Here is a 23,102-nt window from a genome sequence, read left to right as displayed (position 1 = left end):
AACAAATATCAAAGAACCTATTTTAATAGTTACTTAACCATTAGAAATCCACATGGTTTTTGTTTTCACTCAACTACCAGTCATTTGACATTGCTTTGTCTTTCTAGTAATCCCTCTCTCTTTTATCTTCCTCCTTACATAGGGATTCAAAAAAAGGACCAAATCACCTCATTACATAGTTACTAAATAATATTAATACCTCTGAGCTGCTGAGGCTCTTCAAGTTATATAAAAACAAACACAAAATTATTCAGATATCTTCCTGTATATGAGCTATAAGATATGTTAATCAACATGCCACAAATCAAACCAGAGTCATCATTTGGGATTCTAGTAAATGCGTATCCTCAGAATACTTACAAAATACACAAATTCTTGTGATATCTAAAACGTTAACCCTTCCAAAGAAAAGAACAATCAAAACTGTGAAATTTGCATATTAGCCTTAATATTTTTCACACCTAGAGCAGCTACTGAAATAAACTTATTTAAAGACACAGACAAATAGAGCTGCATACTGTGTATATGCATGCACAAAACAACAACAAAAACACCATAATTATAAACTTAGTAAATATAAACATCTTTCCCCACATATAGATTATAAACATTGCTTGTTCTATGGACAATATTTTACTGTCATGACAGTTTTGAAGTGAGTTCTAATTTATTACCTTAAAATCAACAGTAATTGCTAAAGAGCTAGAAAAATATCAGCAGTGCAAACCTGAAAAGCATTAACTTACTTCATTGAGCATGTTGAAAGCTTCATTTAAAGCAATGTCCAGCATTCCAATTCCTTTTGCAAAAAGCTTGTCAAGGTGTTCCCTAAAATGCTGAAATGAACAAGAACATTTTATTCGTCAGACTATTCTTATAACATATATATTTATATAATGATTAAAGTTTTCTTCTTGAGACTTACTTCTTTGGTTAACATGACTGCATACACTAATTCATAAACCATAGTAGCTCCTGCTCAATGTTTTTGACAAAGTCACAGCAAATTATGGACGTGTTAGAACAATAACAATGTAAAAATGTCACAAGATTTTTATTTTATTTTTTTTTTTTACTAGCTATTCAAACTGTTTCTCCTTTGCCTTTTAGTTCATTTTCCTACATACAGATATACGTATCTTCATTTAATATTTTTTACTTTATTTCCAATTATTTAACTTCTAGCTTTCAGGACATACTACTTGATAATTATGCACTCTGAAATTTAGTTTTCGTATTCTATTTTGTGTTATCTCTCCCCAGAAGTGATAGATCCTACTGTTCAGCCCACTGCAGTTCATGTTGTTTATAAATGTCAGCATAATATTTAGAGAACAGGTCTTGCTAGCTATTGGCAATTATCTTCAGGTTTATATTGCATAGCCATAAGCCTAATTTTTGCAGTTTTAAATGTTTCATTGATGCACTGCTATACTTGCTTGTCCATGAGCATTGGTAAAAAATCTGGCAAGCAATTCTTACACACATCAGCATTCATCCTATATTCCCCTCATGCTCAACAGAGAATCACAGAATCATGGAATGTCTTGGGACAGAAGGGACCTCAGAGATCATACAGTTCCAACCTCCCTGTCACATATATTATTTCTCCAGATATGCCAGAAATTTGAACAATTTCAGAAATTTTACACTCAGCAAAAATAAAGGGCTACACTACAGTACGAATATTACATTGTAGTTTTAATTTTTAGATTAAGAAAGCACATTTTCAAAAGTATGGCAGCACTTATTTTTGAAAATAATGTGTTCAGAGGAGAAATAAAGTCTCTTAGGGTTTTAAGGAATTACACATGATAAAATCCAGTGTCATGAGCCGTGCTGCCATAAAAAGAAGGACACTGAATGAAATATCAACAAGCAACTGTGACACCTCTGATTTTATCTGATGGATACATACCTTTTTCTTTTGTGAAATAAAAATATATTGCCTCTGCGCACTGGAAGGCAGAGTCCTTCCAATTTCATTAATAAATTTCAGTATGACAAAATGAGGAAAATTTACATCCTAGCTCTAGGCAATTTTGAAGCATACACTACTGCCACAAAAACAGGCTGCTTTTTCAAAACAATTAGTCCACAGTGACCTAGTAAATGTAGTTCATTGCAGCTCAATGCTTTGAACAGCCAAAAGGCACAGTCTTGTTTGTCTAAGCAAACAGAAATAGCATTGATCTCTACATATCTAAATTGCAAAACAATTTTTTTTGCCAACTTAAACACAGCTAACTTAAGTAAACCCGATTGCATAGTAATACAGATTACAGTTTTAAGTATAATTTACAAATATAATGATTTGGAATAAGAAAATGAAGACACACAGTGGAAAAAGAAAAACAAAAGAGGAAATGTGAAGCACTTTCTAAGATCCCACATTTGGATAAAAAGGTTAGTTCAGTGAGATTGTAAGAGGAAAATTTCTGTCATTAGCCATATCAAAACATTAATATATATCCAAGAAAACAAATTAATTATGTTTACAGAAGAATTAAAATCCTATTTTCCCTTATATCATGCCCTTCGTATTTTTACAAATAATAATAATAAAAACACAAATGAATGTCAAATATCCAAATGTTCAAGAAATGCATTAGCCTCTTGTTATTCTGTATCCTACTTCAAAATATATCTGAAAGTCAGGTGTAAGCTCACATACAACATGGGCATATTCTTGACTTCACAGACTGGAAATTGAGAGTGGCAATGCAGAAAGCAGTTTCCCAGACAAGGGCTACGTCAGCTGTCAGCAGCACAACACGGTGTGCTTTCCATCACTACTTCAAAACACAAGTGACCTGCGCTCAGGCTCAAAGACCATTGACTTCTACACATACAGACAGAAATAGGACTTTTCCAGCAACTGAAGCTTAACAGAAACTCAGAAAATGCACTTATCTTTTTAATGAAATATTTAAACATACATTATTTTAAAATTGTTCACTGAAATTCTTCAAAAACTAAAATATGTTCATAAAACTCTCCAGGAAACATCCTATCAAAACGAATTTCACATATAGTTGATAGTTTAAAACCAGAAAACGGAAGTTTGCTGCTAAGTAAAATGTTGAAAACAAGCAGTTCGCTTCTGTTCCATTGATGTCCAAAACTATTTCAAAACATCCAACGTAAGCATTGACCAGAAGTTTTCAAGCTGTGGGAGCAGCCCTATGCTTACAGCTTGTCTCTCTCAGATCCATGATACTGAGGTCAGTTTACGGTTGTCACAGATGCTTCCAATAACACAATGATTCACTCCAAAACAGAGCTTTCAGAACATTGATAATCACCAAATTTTGTCATGGAAATAAGTTTCCAATCTTATCTTTTTGTAAATTTGGCATGTTAAATAATTATCACAGATCACATTTCTCTTTGAAATACTTTACTGCTTCATAATTAAACAAGAATTACTTCGCTATTAAAAATTAGACTTTTGTGTAAAATCTCTGAGTATTTCAGAAGTAAGCACTGTGGAATATGTATGACAAAGCATATACATTATCAAGTATGAACATATAGAATAAACAGATTACCAAAAATCACTCATAAATACTATTATCTCCAGTGCATCAGTCAGTTCACATATGTCAGAAGAATAAATATTTTCTCTTGCCACAATGTTCTCTCTCTTTACATATATGTATACACATACACTTTCTGAAAATGTCATAGTAATGTTTGTTTGAAATAAAAACTCTAAAAATGTTAAAAATCCATTTCATGCAGTATGAATTCGAACAAATAATTGTTTGCTGCCCCCAGGCTTCTGAACGAATGAATGCTAGACAAGGTGATTCTGCAAATGGATCGAGTGACTAAAATGAATGTGTGTTTTTATTGACTCCATCTCTATGTTTGAAGTGTTTTAAATCTTTTTTTTTTTTTCAAAGAGTTTCAGCACTGCGTATGTCCACTAAAAAACTGCATAACATTCCAATTAACATTTGTTTCCCTCTTTATCACACCAGACGTTCTGAGTGTGTGGTATTAATTGAAACCACACCGAAAGACATCATGTTCCATTTTACAGGCAACACAAAGAATAACTTCCTCAGACAGTCCACACTTCATCTGGCTCAGGCTGTTTAGCTGTAAACAATGAAAATGTACTAGTGCATTTCTGCACATGCAGACTGCTGCACACTTACCAGCCATGCTATAGTGCTCCTTTTGTTATTAGAAAGCCAAGGCATTTTTAAAGCGTTATATAATTTTGATATGAGAATACCAAATTTTCAACCTGGTATGCCTGTCACAATTTCTGGATAACCTGCTGACAGGTAGCTGCAACTGCCATCCAATAATGTGGCAACTTACAAATGCCCTGCAAGACAGCTACAATTCAACTATATACTACTGCAAAAAATGTCAGGACAGGAGCTTAACCACTGAATCATCACTTTAAAGAACAACAGATGACTTTGGAATTAGATAACAAACACCTCAATTTTACTTTCAGTAACTACCATAAATGAAACAGATCCCAGAAAGCAGGATCGCTTGCTCATAACAACTCAAAAAGACATTACACCATGTTTTAATTTAATCTTTTCATTTTAAACAGCTCACTTAGTACCAAACTGCATAAGCAATAATATTGGTCCATCTCAGTTTCTCTTTACTGTCATATTGTAGACCTTGTATTTGAACTACCTAAGCTTGAACTCAGTATCTCAACCAACTGTATGCACAAGCATTTGCATGCAACTGTATGTCTAATTTCCATGTGCAATTACCATAACGTGCAATATCTAATTGTGGACTCAAATATCTAATTGACATGCATAATCTTTGTAATTCTAAATGCAAATTAGTCACACAATTATGACAATCAGACTCTGATGTCTGATTACAAAATTATAGGGCCAGAGCTCAACAGAAGATGTGTCTTGTTACAGTAAAGAAGCATGGATGTGTTCAGCTGTAGAGATATCTACAATCATTTTAGAAGTAGTTGAAATACATGTCTTGGAGAAGAGAAGGCTCGGGTAAACCTCATTGCAGCCTTCCAATACTTGGAGGAGGACCGACTTTTTACACGGTCTAATAGTGACAGGACATGGGGGAATTGCTTTAAGCTAAAAGAAGAGAAATTTAGGTTAGATTTTAGGAATAAATCCTTTACTCATAGGATGGTAAGGCACTGGCACAGCTGCCCAGAGCTGTGGAGGTGCTCAAGGCCAGGCTGGATGGAGACATGGGCAGCCTGAGCTGGTGGGTGGCAACCAGCCCATGGCAGGGGGTTGGATCTCGGTGATCTTTATGGTCCCTTTTAACCTAAGCTATTCTATGGTTCTAAGATAACCCAAAGAGAGTGAAGAAAAATCCACTAATGTCCATCAGCCCAGATAAGGTCCTTCCACGTATCTATGAGGGTTTAGTCAGGAGTATTTGTAAGTTTACTGTTGTACACATCTGAATAAATTAATTCCCCATACACCTTCTACCTTCCTGTTGACCTAGTTAAAGCAATCTTTTTTTTTCTCCATTGTAGGGCTTCTGTATCAGTAGCTGGAGTTATGCTTAAATTCCCAATTCTACAAAGTTTTCAGCATTTTAATTAAAACCTATTGTGACAAGATGCTACACAATATTTGCAGTCCACTATACAGATATCTTTTAATCTACCTGATTTGAGATCACTAAAAATAATTTACCATCGGTTAGGATGACCTAATTAGTTGGGGTTGCAGGACCAGACTTAGTCTAGAAGCCTAAGCATACGTGAATAAAGTATTTTCTACAGATTCCATATAGGAAGAATTCACATCTGATACATGCAATAGAGTTTATACAGTTACATCAGCTAACTACAATACTACTGTTTGACAAAGGTGAACTTTCTATAGAAAAATATTGTTAATGAGTTACAGATTTCTCCAGATTGTTTCACTAATTGTTGCAATTGCACTAAAACTATTATTTCCCGTATTCATCCACACATGTTAATATTTGAGATATACTCAGCAATTACTTATCAGATTTGTGAGGATGAACTACATCAATATATAAAGCAGTGAAATAAACAATCAGGAACATAAGTAACAGGGGTAAGGCAGTGACATTTACTGATACCTCACAGGGAAGCTTACCCACACAAACAGTTGATAAATCTGCATTTACATCTGTAAGATGCATATAAGCATCTTCTTATTTAATATTAGTTGCTAGAGCAATTACAGGTTAGCATGCTGGTGATGATTATCCAACCACTCATTTTCCTTAGCATGTTATGTTGGTAGGCTGATTTTTGTTTTCAGATAAACAAATACCAGCTATGAAAAGCCAGAAGCTGATTTGTTGGTCAAAGAACTCAGGATTCAATATAACAAATTAAAAAACAAGCTCCCTGTTAAACAAATTAGTTGCCTGGGGCTGCAACAGAAAACTTCAGAGCCACTTTCAGTGGTCTGATCCTAGCTGAAAGTTATGGGGTTCCAGAATGGGTAGCAATCTTTTAAAAAAACTAGAATAGATTTCAGTAGCCTTTCCATTTTTGGTGTTGTGGATTTTTGTTTGTTTGTTTTGTTTTGGGTTGGATTTTGCTGTACTTTTACAGCTAAGCAATGCAGTAAGCAATCCTTTTTGGAGATCTAAAACAGATAAATATATAATTAAGTATGCTTAAATAATAATAAATACGCAAGTTTTGTATTTTACCAACCCCTTATTGGGAACTTCACCCAGTCTACTTACTGAATCAGTCTTCTAGTTATTTAATTTCTGCTAACTGCATATAAAAGTTTACTAGAAATTAAATGCAACATCTGTCTATTTTTGTCTCCCAATTTACGCAAGGGTAAGTTCTCAACTTAGTTTGGAGTTACTGTGCCTATGTGTGCATCTAGAAGATGATATATTTCATATGGAAATGCTTACAGAGAAATGTCCTCAACCCATATATAGTATATTTAAAAAAAAAAAAAACAACATAAAAAAGGAATGCATATTGTAATATTGTTACTTTAAATCTGGAGTTACACTAAATCAGATTGTCATCTGATTCCTTTGGGGTAGGTAAATTGCAACATGGAGTTTCTCAAAGATGAAAACCTCTTGGCCCAAGAAAACCAGTATTAAAATAGGCAGTTCCACATGTTTGTAATTTGTGGAGAAAGTGCAGACGGTGACAGAACAGTGTCTGAACTATTTCCCACTCCTTTTTTATATATGTGTATAGCAAATTGATACACTTCAAGGTAGCAGCTGTTTAATGCTAATGCCAAATTATAAATTAGTCTGGTAAAATTCAAATTCATATTACATGCTTTACATTACTAAACCACATTTAGGGTCACATATTCATTTCTACCTCATTTATGCTACCCAGTGTACTTGCAGATTTAATCTTAGTGATAAAGAGAACTTGAAGAAAGTTCTGGAAATTAAGAATAGTTTACATCATTCTGAAAGTAATTCTCTACACCTCCAAAGAGAACCTCCAAGGCAGGTACACTTTTTTTCATAAAAAATAGTGCTATGCTTTGAAAAAATTTTGAAAGAAGCAGATGCCTGTCATATCACCTGCAAATTATAATTCAAAACCAAATTACTGTAGTCTTTTATTGTAAAAATGAAAGCAGAAACACTGTATGTTGGAAGAAGCCTTGGAGTGGGATGTCTGCTTTGTATCTTGGTAGAACTTGTGGTGCGTGTATATATATATATATATATATATTTTAACGCCACTCACATCACAGTTATACTTGAAGTTATAATTTTGCCTTTTATAAATATAAAACAAGTGACTTGATTCAGTCGGGCTTCTCAAAAGGAATATACTTTCAGAAGTTATAACTGTCAGAAATTCGATTATATCCACACTGCTTTGAAAGCTATATGTAACATCAGTTCTCATGTAATCAAAGATTTTGGTGGAAAAAAAAAAAAACAAACCACTTGATCAAGACCAGTGGATGTTTCTAAACATAAGTAACTTTTCGTTGTTGATTGTTGACAGGATTAAAAAAAATCCAACCTTAAAAAAAATGAAAATGTCACACAAAGATTTGCAACGCAAAACTACAATATGCACAGTTCTTGAAGCTGTCAGGAAACAGATTTAGGTGCTTAGAAATATCACTTCTATCAGTGTATCTTCACTCCTTATGAAAAGAAAACATTTTTTAAAAATTCATTATTAACATGTTGGAAATTCAGGTGAAAACCTATTTATTATACAGTTCTCACTCCTTTTCCATAGTAAAAAAGCACAAATATCTTAAATTTTACAATTATTTAGTATACAAATATAAATTATTTATTATGTAATAAATAACAATATATTCAAATTACTTTATGCTCTTTAAAAATCTACTGCAATGCAGCAGATGGATAATAATGCTGTAATCAAGGAGCGATCTTGATTAAGTTACTCTCACAAGTGTGATGGGCCGTTGAAAAATAATTCCTACTTTCACTACCCCAACTACCATGAAAATTGTATGTCTTTTCAAAGTATTTATTTGGTTAAGCTGAATGTTACAAAGGTATATTACTCATGCTTTTGTTTTGTTGCTACTTTGCTCATTTCATGAAACAATTTAGGTTCATAAATTCTCTTCTAGGCCCCTTTATTACATAAATCAAGAGGTAAACTCAACCTATCACCTTAACTCATTAAAATGGCTGCAGGAAAAGAAAAGAGGGAAGAGAAGGGAATACATAGAACTACGACATGCTATCTATCTCAAGTTTATTTTCAAGGAAAAGATATCAGGAACCATCTCACCAATATAAATAGCTGGAAAAATATGATATTTAGTTGTTCTCCAAACCCCTGAATATATCATTCAACCTACAGGCAAAGCAAAACACAAACTGATATCAGATTAAAAAAAAATAGTACTTAAGTGGAAAGGATGTTGAAGCTTACTCTGAAGAACAACATGAAATTGTACTTAGCTGCTTTGAGTAACAGCAGTGTTCATAAAATCTGAGCATCATCTAAGTGGCATAGAAACTTTTTGTTTACTTAAATTAAAATAAATCTGCCATTAAGTAACATATGGGCATATATTAATCAGCATTCTGATCAGTTGCAGAGTGAAGGAAACATTAGTATTGAGATTAATTACAGACAGTACATCTTGACAATATATTTAAATCTTTAGCTTTTAGTCCAGAACATGCACAGCTTTCCTATGGCTCATTTGATTCATCCAATAAAGTGCTGCTTTAGAAAACTACATAACAGTTCACAAATAAGGGTCTTCAACAGGAAACGATTAGAAACAATTCACATTGCTCCATACAGCAACCAAATGCTATGTAGATATCCTAAAAATCAATAGTGAAGAACAACAAGCATATTAAGCAAGTAGTCCATGAAGAATAATTCCTATGGAATATTGGTGCATATTTAGGTAAAATGAGAAGAACCCATGTGCGTAATACAATAAAGTTTAGCAGAACCAGATCAAATTAATTCCATCTTGGCATACATGAAAAGATTTAAGATAGACACACTTATAAATGCATTTTCATAGCTATATTTGCTACTTCCTGCAATGCCTCATGGACTGTTTTAGTAAAACTGAACTGTCATGCTGAACCCCAAGTGCAATTCAGTGCTGAGCTGAAACACTTCTGGTCTGCTTTTAGTAGAAAAGACACAGACAAACTTAAGACATGCCAGCAGTTTTGCATCATCTAGGCATAAGCAAGACCTATTGCAAGAGAAGTTCTGTAATAACAGGTGTTACTACATAGCCTTTAATATACAAAAACTTTTCAACTATTAAATATAGTTTTTAATTTATTAAAAATAATAACTATTCTTATTAAACCCAGAATTTCATAATTTTATTTGGCATAAGCCATCCTACCTTAACCTTCTAAGATGTATGATGCGGTATTGCTTGTACAAAGCAACTGCACTTGAATGGCAGGCAATAAATCACGCTTTAAACTGTACATTCATTCCGTGATAGTCCTTCAAAGAACACTTCGAATAAACAGTGTATTTTTATTTAAAAAAAAAAAGTCAGTGTTATATAATGCATTTGCACACACACACTGAATTTTCTTGGATTAATACATTATTCTTTTGACATGTCTGTTAGGAATGGTCACACTTACAATTCACATAGTATAATATCTGTTTCAGTGTTAGTGTTAGCGTGACTTAAGAATGCAGTCTCTTCCTCAGTCTTTTTAAGTATGTTTTCAGTGATTTCTGTATTTTTCAATTAAGATTAATCAATCTAAATAGCTAAATATATATTTTTCTTCATACTGAGTCACATAAGATTCCTTAGAAATGTCAAAAGTAGAATAATTCATTTATTATTTGTAATAATGTTATATTAGGAAATGTCCACTATACTAGGAAAAGATCATCACAGCACATCTTAGGCAATGCAGACCCCTCTTGTTGTTTTATTCCTTTCATTCCTTACCTCTTTGTTGGTTCTGTCTGCTTGAACCAATGTTCCGTTCAGACACGGTTCTACATAGTGAAGTTCTTCATTATACTATGCAGAGAAATAAGAAGTATTATGAAAATTTAATTAAAAGCTTTGAAAGATATAATTTAATGATTTAGAACTGCAGGGAAGCATGCATATAAAGCAAGAACAATTGGATTCAGTTCATTTTTAAAAACTGACCATAGACCTTTTTACTTTTTCATGCTTCTTAATATCTCAGACGTTTAGACTTTTTAAAAGGAGCATTCAATTGAATGGATGCCAGTTCAGGTGGAGTTAATGTGTACTATACACACTAGCTGGCATAAATACCCTTCAAGCTGAAATCTGGATAATATTAAGAGATTAAATGTTCAGATTTGATGTATCACAGTCCAAACTCCCAATTCTTTGTTACATATTAAATAAAAAACTTGACAAATAATTGAAGCATTGGCTAACACATTTTGGAAGGTTAATAGCAAAAAAACTGTGCCAAAAAGTCTGTGAGCTTGAATCAATCCCGAATACATCAGGATTTAAGAGTCAGAATTTAAGTCAAACAAAATAACCCATTGTACAACGATGTGTAAAGCTGTGACAGATCCTGAAAGAATTCTCTGCTTGTCTTTCAAGGCTCAAGTTAGAAGGTCCAGATTCATTTTCAGAAACATCTTAAGAATTTAAATGAACTTTCTCACTTGCATTCAGTACATCTAACAGAACTATTGATACTCGAGTTTGTTGATTAAAAATCGACTTGTTTAAATCTTGAAGTTTTCAACACACGTCAGACTAATAGATGCCTTTAAAAAACTCCATGATATCCCTTGTAAAGGTGTGATCTTCACTTAATTCTTATTAATTTGATCTAATCTAGAAGTTACCATGGATCAAGGAGCCTCTCCATTTAAGCTCTACTTGTTTTCACTCGTTCCCAGACATTAAGTGAATCAGAACATCCATAGCAGACAATATATGAAGTTAAGCCAAAAACAATCAGGGATAGCATTTCCAATGATTAACATATGCATTTACTCACTTGCCCCTCCATCTCAACAAGAATAAAAAAAAAAGTCTTCCAACAATTCATTTCTGAGTGTTGCTTACACAAGGTTCTTGGGCACTGCAAGACCTCATTTCTGCTGTTGCTCTGAATTTGATCAACTCCCTCTTCATTTTAACACCATTCCTTTGTCTGTACATATGCATAAACACAGATCACTGCAACCTGTTCCACAACGGACATCTGTCATCACCGTTCATGTGAACGATGCACTACTTGCCACACTAATTAATTAATTACATAATTACTGCTGCAAAGGGAAGAGCTTTTAATTAGAATTTCATCGAGTTAATTCTTGAGGTGCTGTGTCAGATTCAGTCCTTAGCTATAAAGATGTATATACCCAGGGAAACTCAATTTCCTACTGCTGGATATATAGAACATTTACATCAATATCTACAAAGTAGATGCTTAAATGTTTAAAAACAAACCAAAATTCTAGAAAGGGATTTATGAAAAATTTCTGCAGCAGACGTGCATGCTTTTCTAATTATTTTATTCCCATCAGTATTATTCCAATATATGAGAGTCTGCAGACATATCTATTGCTCCACAGCTAATATGAAAACTCAAGGCAATGACAACTGAAACACTTGAGAGTCACTGGGAATGTCCTTTGTGCATCCCTGTGTCATAGCCATTCATTTGACTACTAAAGATGTACTTTTTGCTGCAGTTTCTCTTCAGACTGCTTTCCAGTCTGTCTCCTGACAGGCACTGCAACATAATAATGCAAAATCTGCAAAGCAATGCTTACTATAGACCAAAGTAAAAACTGCCTTCCATATTACTGCAAATATAAAAAAATATCCCACTACTACACCACATGCTGAAAACCTGTAACAGACACTGGCACACCAATCACTACTCCCAAGCTTTCTCCTGCCTTCACACCATTTTTTTTTAGCGTGTTCTTCAATCAGTGTACTTCCTGACTAAGCCTGGGCTTTTAGCATGATTTTGGTAGCTGTTGTTAGAAGCCAAAACAAAGACATACTTTTCTTTATATGATACCAAGTACAGCCTGTAGTCAGCCAAAATGCAATAAAGAATTATGCTGTATTTTTCTCAGTAATGATCATTTCAAACACCTCATATATACCAGCAAAATACAAACATCTAGATTCTGTTAAAACTACTCTTTTTCCAGATATATCAGCAGCAGCAAACAGATGAATCACAAATTCCTACTATATCAGAACTTGCATTTAAGTAGCACAATTTCATTCTGTCCAGTTTCTGTAAGACTTCTATTAAATAGTATTTGGGTCATTGATAGCATCAGGCTATCTCTACAGACATACAGCTCGCATGGCTGCCAGCCGCATCATAACCCAGACAGACTCCCAGTATCCTCACCCAGTGTCTTTACCATTATTCTGTTGCATAGTATAAAGGATGCCCACACTGTCACAAAAAGATGTTTCAAGTCCCTTAGCAGTCCCATTCTACAGAATCGACCTACTTCAAAAAAGGAAGAATAAAAATGTTCATTCTCACCCAAGCAGAACAATTACACAGAGAACACATGGCCACAACTTTCTTCGTCATACTCATCATTCCAAAACCCTTCCAAATTGCGACACTATTTGCATTTGTAGCATCTAATTCACCTTGCAAATATCACTGTAGAATATTTTAAGTTATCTACTATTTATGGGGAAAAAAAATGAATTATGAAAAAATTAGTATTTTATGTAGCAGTGTTCTGTGGACAAGAAGAATAACCTGGATGTGCTCCACTTGTTAGTGTGTTATCTGCTGCTTATATACTTTATTTTCCCTTATATATATATAAAAAAATATTGCTAGATAGAAAAAGTTTACTGAACAAAATCATTTCACTTCCCAAAGGAATTCCCCAAACAGAAAGCATCTTCCTAACTCAGTGAAAAGTGAAAAAGGCTGGTACAACATGTGGAGCCATTCAAGCAGAGTTTGCTGCTTCAGCTGGCACATCTGGTTGGTAAGACTTCTTGTGCAACTGTCAGCTTCAGTAAAATACTCAGCTTGTCCTTCAAGCATAAATTAGATGCTTTTGGCCTTTTTGCAGAATGTATTGTGGTATTATTAGTGAGTTGTTTTTTTTTTTAATTTATCAAACTTTCTTTCAGAGTCGAAGAAAAAGAGACATTCCAGAATTTTCTCAGTCTAGAGAAAAGCTCCACATACTTCTCACAAACTTATACAGCAATTTGAACTCAGTTCTGCAGTTTTTCTTCAACACGTAGAATTTCATATTTAAATTAAATTGCTTCCTGATCTTCAATCAAAAGGCTTGTTACTAACTGCTGACTTTGCCAGCAGTACCTGATACAGATCTCTTATTCTCTGGGCAAGGAAATTTTTGAAATAGACTTTTCCCCTTTAGTTCAAAGCTGTGAGTACTCAATTTTCATATAACCTACTACAAAATTCATCAACTTGAGTAGAAGACTACATTCAGCTTTTCTAATATTTCTTAACATTACACAGTACCATATCCATACATGCAACCATAGGGAATCACCACCACATTACCGATGTGATATCTGCGATGCTATAGCATTGAGGGTTAAATCTATCTATAGCCTGTGCTTCACTGAAGGAAGGAGAAAGAGAAGAATTAACATGCTTTATGATCTCCTCTTAAAACCTTAGACTGCTTTAAGTACTTTTATATTTTAAACACTAGAGGACACATTATTATTACTTTATTAGTAGTATTAACTTATTTACTTATATTTATTTGCCAGTCTAGTTGTTTCTTTGCACTGCAGGCATAACATAGAATGAGCAGGACAAAATCTGAACTAAGAGAAATCACAGATAGCTGCTGATTTATCTTGTATAATCAGATATTATCCATACTCTGAAAATATGAGGAGATGTGGCTCTAAACCTATGCAAGTAGCTTGCATTTACCTCAATATTTTGCGTATTTATTCTTTGCTGTATTTCAGCAGTCTGGAACAAGATCCACAGAAACAAATAGCTTTCATATTGTCTTGTGCAAAAATACAGATAAAAGATTTCACACAACTCAAGATATCCATTTCAGCCCACCCTAAGATCGAACAACGAAGCCAAACCAATTCCTTTAATTCTTGTTCAGGTATTTCCAAACTTCCCCTAGCATTACCACACACATACAAGCACAGCCTATGGCTTGGAGCAATTATATGGAGATTGACAATTGGCTGCCTTCCCCTTGCTCAGCCTCCTGCCATGTTACCTACACAGAGTCTGATTACTCAAGCCAGATAAAAAATAGGTTTAAACATTCCGAATGAATACATGGACTTAAACAGGACAACACAGAAAATACTTATAATGGAAAATTCTGCAAATTAAAACTAGGAACTATGCTACTGTGCTCTGAATGAACAAATAATACTCCTCTAATATATTTTCCTAATACGGCGTGACAACAGCATTAAAATTGATTTGGCATTCTCAGCTCAGTTAATATTTTATTCTTTTAATGTAGAGTTTACATTTTTGTAAAAGCATTTGAAAAATTTCAACATTGAACAGAATTAGTACTCCTTTTATGATAATATTGTTAATTTAATGCATGACTTGGAGTTATGCTTCAAAGTGAATTGGAAAAATATGTCTTTTCTCTTGTTGTTGCCAGCATCTCTTTCATGTGCCAGTAAACTGACCTTAAATTTTAACATAGGCAGCACAAAATTGCGCTTGTGTTTCAACAGGTTTTTTTTTTTTTTGCAATTCAATCATCTAGTCCAACAATTTCGGATAGATTTTCCAAACTGAACATGAAAACTGAAATGATTTTTAACATTATGTTTTATGTTTACTCTCTGGAAAGACTTGCTCTGAATTCTGCTTTCTTCTACTCAAAAAGTTAGAAAGGTATTTTAGTGAAAAATCAAATGGACAGAGTGGATATGAATCAACCCAGTTAACACATAGCTAGTATATCTGGGATTGGCAGGTTTTGTTTTGTTTTTCTATTTTACTGAATATTTTTAAGAGTTAACTCTATTTTTAATGATGTTAGTGTGTACTGATCATAACACCCATTATCATTAATGAGCATTCTCAATTTCTTTTTGTGTACAGGAATACAGAAATGTATGACAACACAAAAAGCAAACAAATTCTTAGAAACTTTTTGTACAGTGAAATATTGTAAAGGGAGAATAAAAAACTAACAGATTTGATAACCACAAATTTTGCACAAATGCTTTTCAGACTTCAGTTTTCCATCTCCTAAGTGCCGCTCCCCATTCTTATACTGATATGTAACTATTTCCTCAACGCTCAATTCCTTTCCAAACTTGACCCTGGCTTACAGCAGAGCACAGAACAAAGATTTGAGGCTGAGCTCCATTACAGATGTGTGATCTTTGCCACCCGATTGCCTTTTACAAGGTAACTCATTCCTGTTCCCACAATGCTGCTCTGTTTTCTCACTTATCAACCCTGACACTTTTTAAACAAGGCCTGCCTTCTTTCAACAGATAAGTTATAAAACATCTTGCCTTTCTCTACTCTCATCTTCTCTTTTGGTAAACTTAAAAGTGTTCTTCCTCCTTTCCTGCAACAAACACAGAAGTTTCTCATCTGTTTGTGTAAACCTTCTGCTAGCTTCATTTTGCCTGTTGATTATCTTTAAGTCCTCTATCACATCTTTCACCACTATTTTCCTTTATTTCCTTCTTTTCCTTCGAAATGCAGGCATGCTTTAGGGTGAGTGAACTCCTTAATCCATCTGACTCCTAATTCCTGACCCACTTCCTCATAAGAGTCCTCCATTAATCACTGTGAATAGTGAAGCCATACAATTGTTCAGGTTAAAAACTTTCACTTAATCTTACACATGTATTGCTTTGTCCAGAGTTCCCACATATAGCTCTGCCTCACAATTCAACCTGGGAAGTGAAGGAGATACTGCATTTTTTGTCTCACACCTCACAGAGCAGCCATCTGAATAGGCATTTCAGGTATTGGCTGGTATCAATGCATCAAAAGTCATTTCTGCTGAGCATTAGTCACAGTACTTTACTGCAGACCCTTGGTATACCTTCCTCTAACACATCATATTTCAAAAGGAGCCTGTAATGCAGTGCCAGCCTACCTACGCCATTCCGCACAGGAAGGTCGGCTGCCTTCTCCACAGCACCGCTGTTACCAGCTTGTTATATTTTCAAGCAAACAAATTTTGTGCTTTCTTTAAATTATCGCTTTGGCCATGTGAGGCAACAGCAAAGATTACTTTGTGATATTTAGTTCACAACTCCTTAAAACCCTTCTTCCATGTGACAGAATAACACCTCTCCCACTCACTGCCAATCCTGCCGCGGCCTCCTGCATCTCTGCAGTACCTCTTTCAATGCAGTGAATAGTTTCAGGGCCATATTTGCACAACTACTAAACCTCAAGTGTCCTACCAAAACTGAACAGCTGAGCTGATAAGAATAAAATTGCACTCCAAGTCAGTACTCCGCTTATTTCAACAAATAAACACAATAACCCTGAAATAGGCTATAGAATGGGGAAAAAAAAAAACCTCTAGATGAGGAAATCACCTTGTACACATGCTATAACTACTACAATAATTACATCTCTTACTATAAGACTTTCCTATACTAACCAAGCAAGAGGGGCTGCAGTGTTGGGAGCTGTGGAAGGGGGCCATGAGCTGCCCTGTGCCACTGTGAACACTATTTTAAGTACAGCTCTGTTTATTTTCAATGAAAGTTTTGAAGATATGACATTACTTGATACTTGAGCGTACTGAAATATTTATACATAGCATTATTACTTCAACAAAAAGTTTTCTTTGGATCCTTGCTTCACATTCTTGGTTGTAGATGAACATTCTGTTTTTCCCAAAGTAAAAAAACAACCAGAAAACTTCCTTACATAAATATTTCATAGTCTTTCCACATCACTTACAATAACTGCTATGAGTTCTGAAAAATCAGAGATTATACACTAAAAATGGCAAGTCAAATGTCTTGGTAACCACCTAGTTGACATGTTTTTACTACTTATTATGGTGGTTTTTAAATTAACGCTAATCACGGTTGTGTTGGAGGACAATCTCCATGATTTGCATTCGTATTAACGGTATCATTTACTTTAGAATATAAAGGACACTTCCTTTACAACAAGGGAAAGCCAAAATCCTTGCATTTGATAGTTTAAAAACATTCTTAGCATTTAGGTGCATGAGAAAACCACTTATGAATAAATCGTTTTATCTTATTATAAGAAAAACAACATCTTATTATAAGAACAACAACCAGTCTCATGTTATATATTTAAAATGTGTGAATACTATCTGACACATCAAAAAAATAGGTACTACTGATTATCTAAATTAACACTGTAAGCAAGCAGCAGTAATACCTCTCCATAAAGCTTCAAAAAACCCTTGCCTTTATTTGAAAAATAATGTCATATCATAGCATCAACACGGAAAAAATGTCCTAGAACTTAATGAATCTTTAAAGCTAAATATCAGGCACTGCTTTTCACACAATTTTATAGATCTTTAAACTGCACTTTTGCATATAGCATGTGAATTGGCTTAATTATCAATATTAATTGTTGTGTTATTATTAGAAGAAAAATATGAATATTAAAAATAAGAATTGGTAGATTTAAAATAGGTCAGCAAAACAGCGGCATTGCAGTGGGTTCCTATATTCATTAGCATGCTTTGGAGTTGTGCTTCGTGAGCATCTCATATTTCTGAAACTCAATTAACTCAGTACACATACAACACATTTCAAATTCACACTGAGAAAAAAAAAAATCAGAATGTAAATTGTCATTTTATCCTGCCATGCAAGCTTCAGCAAGAGCTAACATCTAATTCTATTAATTTCTACATGATCACCATTTTGTATATTGTACTTTACTGAAGAATCTGCAAGAGAAAAATGGTGGAGGTAAGGAGGAAGAAATCCCCAAATTAAAAAGTAAGGTAATATAAAAAGTGCAAGCAAACTACAAAACTGCTATTCTTTGCAGCTCCCAAACTTATGACAGCTTAAAGGGCTTTGGATTGCAACTCCTAGAAAACAAGAGTTTTAAAACACTGTCATCACCTGAAGAGGCTTGCATCAGAAAATCAGAGTTTGTCCAGTAGCTACAAATGCCATCTTATAACAATCACTTGCCTGCACCATTTTTCAAGTTTAATGTGTGATGTAAAATATAATGGATAGCAACAAAAGATGGAAGAAAATGATGGAAGAAAAATTCTGAGACACTCACAGCAATTATATTGAAGAAGTCATCATCTCCAAGGGTATCCAAAATAGATGAAACTGTCTGCTTAGCAATAGTCAAGCGAAGTCCTTTCATACTGCCACTGACATCTACTAAAATTACCACATCTTTTGGAGAAGTTGCTGCTTGGATGTACCTAATATGAAAGACAAAACATCTTGTTCCTTAAAATAATGAACTTTTAATTCCCCATTTCTTAAACATAATATACATGCATTGCCTACCATTTTCTATTTCTGCAGTCAAATGCAATGACTCCATTCTCATCAGGTTCCCATTTAATTCCTGTTTAGACAAAGAGATGAAAAGATTAAATTACAACATTTTGCATGGTAACTGCTCAAAACGTCTCTGTAATATTGTGGCAAAGCAGCATGTAACAGTTCTATACTTCAATCTTACAGTCAATGCTATTATAATATAGCAAGTACTGGAAAACAATAATAAAATAGGACTGCCTGAAACAACATGGTTTCCTCACTACTTTTTAGCCTACTGTAAGGTAAAAACATCTTCAATCCTTCCATGGTCATCATATTTGTGTCACTGAAGTAATATTGTACCTGGTCTCCAGTGCTGTCCAGATTCTAGACAGGCTGGCCATGTCCCTTTCAAGCCATGAGTGCTTACAGTTCATGGCTGATCTCAGCAGGTATTGCTATACAGCTATACTCGCTAACTTGATAATTACTTGTACTAGCTTGCAGCTTCACTCACAGAGTACACATTTTGTGTTTTGACCAGTCACTATGTCTAGTACCTCCAGGCTGTGAGTCAAACAAAATATGATAAAAACATTAAAAAAGAAAGAAAAAAGAAAAGAAAAAAGAAGATACAGCCTTTAAAGACATCTTCTATTCTTCGCTATCATACAGCACTTGAGAACTCAACCATAATCTAAAATTAATACAGATACGTTACATTCAGCCACTTTGAGACATACAGGCTTATGGCTCACATTAAACTTGACATTCCAAGTTTAAAATCAAACCAACTAATGAACTGTTGGTTGCTAAACAGTCAGCTAAAAGAACACTTCCCTCTATGAGCCTGACCCAAAGTTGCAGAAGTTGGGGATCAGTTTATTTAGCATTTTATTGTATTTAGCATGTAGCAAATTTGATACACAATTATATATAAACATACTATTTAATATGTATTTTATTTACTGCATAGAAATAATATAAGTTGCATAGTCACATTTTATTATGACTTGCGTAAAAGTATCTTTAAAACAAGCTTCTGAAATCTTTAAATGCAAGACAGCATTATCATCTATGCAAGAATAGAATAAATTGCAATTAAATTGTATTGTTGTCTTGATAGAGCAATGTTATCTAAGTTCAGGACTAAACGAAGGGCCTATTTTGTTCTCTACAGTCAGTTTAGAAGTCATTATTCACCTGTGTATATGTGAACAAAGAATATGTGAGAGTTATCTTAGGGACTACATTTTCAAATGAAAATTAGCAGGAAAAAAACTCAGAACATTGAAAATGTTGATTAGGAACCTCTCTGAAAACTAGATAAAGTAAAATTGAACCTCCAAGTATATGTGAAAGTACTGATCTGTGACAACGTCCCATAGAAATGTGCAGACATAGCATTCTGTATTATCTCTATAACCTCTATTATTCTTACCTGGATACTGTCTGAAAAATCCTTTTGCGCTTCCAAAGTACTGCCAGATGAGAGAAGGGTCACGATCAAAGTTATCAACAAACACCTTATTTAAGGATTCTGACCAATAAACTCCATTTACAATGGCTGGATCTGAGGAGGGAAAAACACTGTTATCATCTTCAGCTTACTCATTACCCTAAAATCCAGTAAGTGCAAACTACTGCAGCTTCCTGCATCAATTAAGAGATTCAAAATAAATACTCACATAATGGAGGTATGGCTAAAATGCCAAAAAGAAACCATGTACATTTTGTAGATAACTTAAGATTGCTAATCAAGCCATTTATTTGAAACTCCTATATCACTTTTTCTGCAGAGCATAGATGAGTAAACCTATTTATTTATTTATTTCCCCTAAATGCTTAGAATGTCAATAGCAACATTTTATACATTATTTTTAATCTTCGATTTTGTAAGGTCATTATTACTGTTTGAAAGTTTACTTGTGAGAACATAAAGTAAAATACCTTTTATTTCATACTTGGCTGAATTATGGCATACACCGAAACACAAAATCTTATAGCATATAACACTAATTGTATTCGGAAAACACAGAGCACAGATTTCACAACAACATCCTGTTATTTTTGACCCCCAGAGAAAGAAAGAGAGAGAGAGAAGTACAAAACAAACCCTTGATGTTGAAAATAAGTCATCTCTGTTTATTACATCCTAGTAACTCCCCCAGGCAGCAATTTCTACAATCCCAGACTGCTGAAGTACATCTTTAAGTTGCAGAGTTGGTTTTCAGGAGTAAATGAACATGTCTAAAAAAGTTACTCAACTTCAAACTGTGATGTCAGACATAGTTGACAGATGAGAAACAATTAGGATATACTGTGTTCTCCATTCAATCTGTACATGAAATCAGTAATGGAGAAAGCAATAAACAGAACTAAAACCACAGATGTATTATTTTATTTGTAGAAGTCTATGTACACACTAACATTTGTTCAAACATTTGATATAATGCTTTCATTAACTCATAAAGTAATGCTGCTTTACTTATTTCAGAAGACTGATCTGAATGTGATTTTAATGAAATGGAGTAAACTGTTATCCTTCCTTACTCTCATCAAGAAAAACAGTACAAAAAGTGGAACGTATGAGCTATATATCTTTAAGTATTACTTTCATCTAAATATTTTGATCAAGAAAAGTCAAGGTCAAGAAAACAGATTTTGTTTTTAAAACATGTCCAGTATAGTTTTTTCTCTAGAAGATGAAATATACATTTAAAAATCTGTCCAATCAAATGCATCAAATGTCACCAGTCCAACATACTTCTTCAATTTTGTCCAGCTGGCAAGAACCTTGTCTGGGTATTTCCAAGTCTCCAGTAACAAGTTGTGATTGAGACACCAGGAATCAACTGTCACGACTGCTATCCTCTGATCTGTCATCAGTTTTCAGAAATATTTCAGCACTTCAAAATACTGATTGGGCTGAGACCCATTGTTCAACATTTAAACATTAAATGAGAAGTGATGTACTGAAGTGAGATTCCCTTTCTCAGTCCACTGCAACCTCTCAGCTCTGTTCTTATTCACATCTTCCGATGGAGAAATTGAATCACTGAAGTGTTTCTAGAAAAGTCTTCTTGTAGGAACTGGAAGCTGTACTCAGAATCAATAGGGCATTAAGTTCTTCATACATCTTTCAGTTACCAGTATGAATGAAAAGCCAAACTGATCCTAAATGGAATAATTACACTATAATTTATATTTAAAATAATCTCTAGTGTTTCTTTGCAATTTGTATTTGAATCTCATTCCAAGACTGCACATTTTACAGCGGTGCTTTGCAATATTGAGCAGATCAGGTATCTTCTATCCCGTGTTCCTCAGAGGCCAAGCATTAATACCCTAATGAAGCAGAACCTTCACTTTTACTCTCCACTCAAAGATTATTTCCTTTGGATTCTATGTACACATCATCTCCATGAGATCATGAGACAGCCTTAGTTGTCCATGCTGTTAAGCTTTCAATTGAATCCAACATCCATCTCCTGGCATTTAAAATACATATTTATGTAATAACTACATATATAAAGCTATTTTTAAAATGAATTTATATTAAATTATCCATAGCACCATGGTAGCAAGATTACTTTTATTAGCCCATCCATGAGATGCTGCTTACTGTGCTTATACATCTATACTATGAATTAGACAACTCCAGAGAAATATGACCAGAAAAATTGTCCTTTTCCTTGAACATGATTGAGTCTATATTATGTTGACATTATGTTGACAAATCTAAGCACTAATCATCCCAATGCTGATCACCTAAAATATTAATCCAATGACGCTGAAACTAATAGGATTTTTTTTTTTTTAATGAAAGGAGCAGTAAGCAAGCATATTAAACAAGAGAGTGCAATTAAAATGCAATCTGTGATGACCAGATTCCTTTAAAATTAATCCTGGTGTCAATTCACTACCTTCCCACGACCTGCATATCTATTGCACTGGCTGTTATTTCTGTTATTTCTACAATATGCCAAGAGCAATCTATAAGTCACCTATAAGTCACCCTTTATGAATCAAACTTTTTTTTTTTTTTTTTTTTTTTTTTTTTTTTTTTTTTTTTTAGTAAATTAGGTCACAGTTTAATCCTTATTATACTGGAGGAAGAATGAAGTGGGGAAAAAAATCTATCCACAGTACCAATTG

General features: G+C 34.0%; 1 protein-coding gene across 6 annotated transcripts in view; it reads right to left on the bottom strand.

Moving 5' to 3' along the window:
* The window catches only part of CACNA2D3 (calcium voltage-gated channel auxiliary subunit alpha2delta 3), a 409,731-nt gene that overhangs the window by 203,127 nt on the left and 183,502 nt on the right, over nucleotides 1-23,102 (bottom strand). For all 6 annotated transcript variants that reach the window (XR_005839457.2, XR_006931360.1, XM_414338.8 and 3 more), the window contains exons 6-10: nucleotides 20,386-20,517; nucleotides 18,969-19,029; nucleotides 18,730-18,880; nucleotides 10,419-10,493; nucleotides 747-836 (exon numbers count right to left, since the gene is read on the bottom strand). Coding sequence is in view for 4 of the 6 variants with exons in the window: in XM_414338.8 (XP_414338.3) it covers nucleotides 747-836; nucleotides 10,419-10,493; nucleotides 18,730-18,880; nucleotides 18,969-19,029; nucleotides 20,386-20,517 (509 nt within the window). In the remaining 2 variants the exon portion in view is untranslated. The remainder of the gene's footprint in view (nucleotides 1-746; nucleotides 837-10,418; nucleotides 10,494-18,729; nucleotides 18,881-18,968; nucleotides 19,030-20,385; nucleotides 20,518-23,102) is intronic.

Source organism: Gallus gallus, chromosome 12, assembly GCF_016699485.2.
Source record: "Gallus gallus isolate bGalGal1 chromosome 12, bGalGal1.mat.broiler.GRCg7b, whole genome shotgun sequence".
NCBI lineage: Eukaryota > Metazoa > Chordata > Aves > Galliformes > Phasianidae > Gallus > Gallus gallus.
The sequence above is the reverse complement of the archived record's forward strand: the minus strand, read 5'-3'. Positions and strand labels throughout refer to the sequence as shown.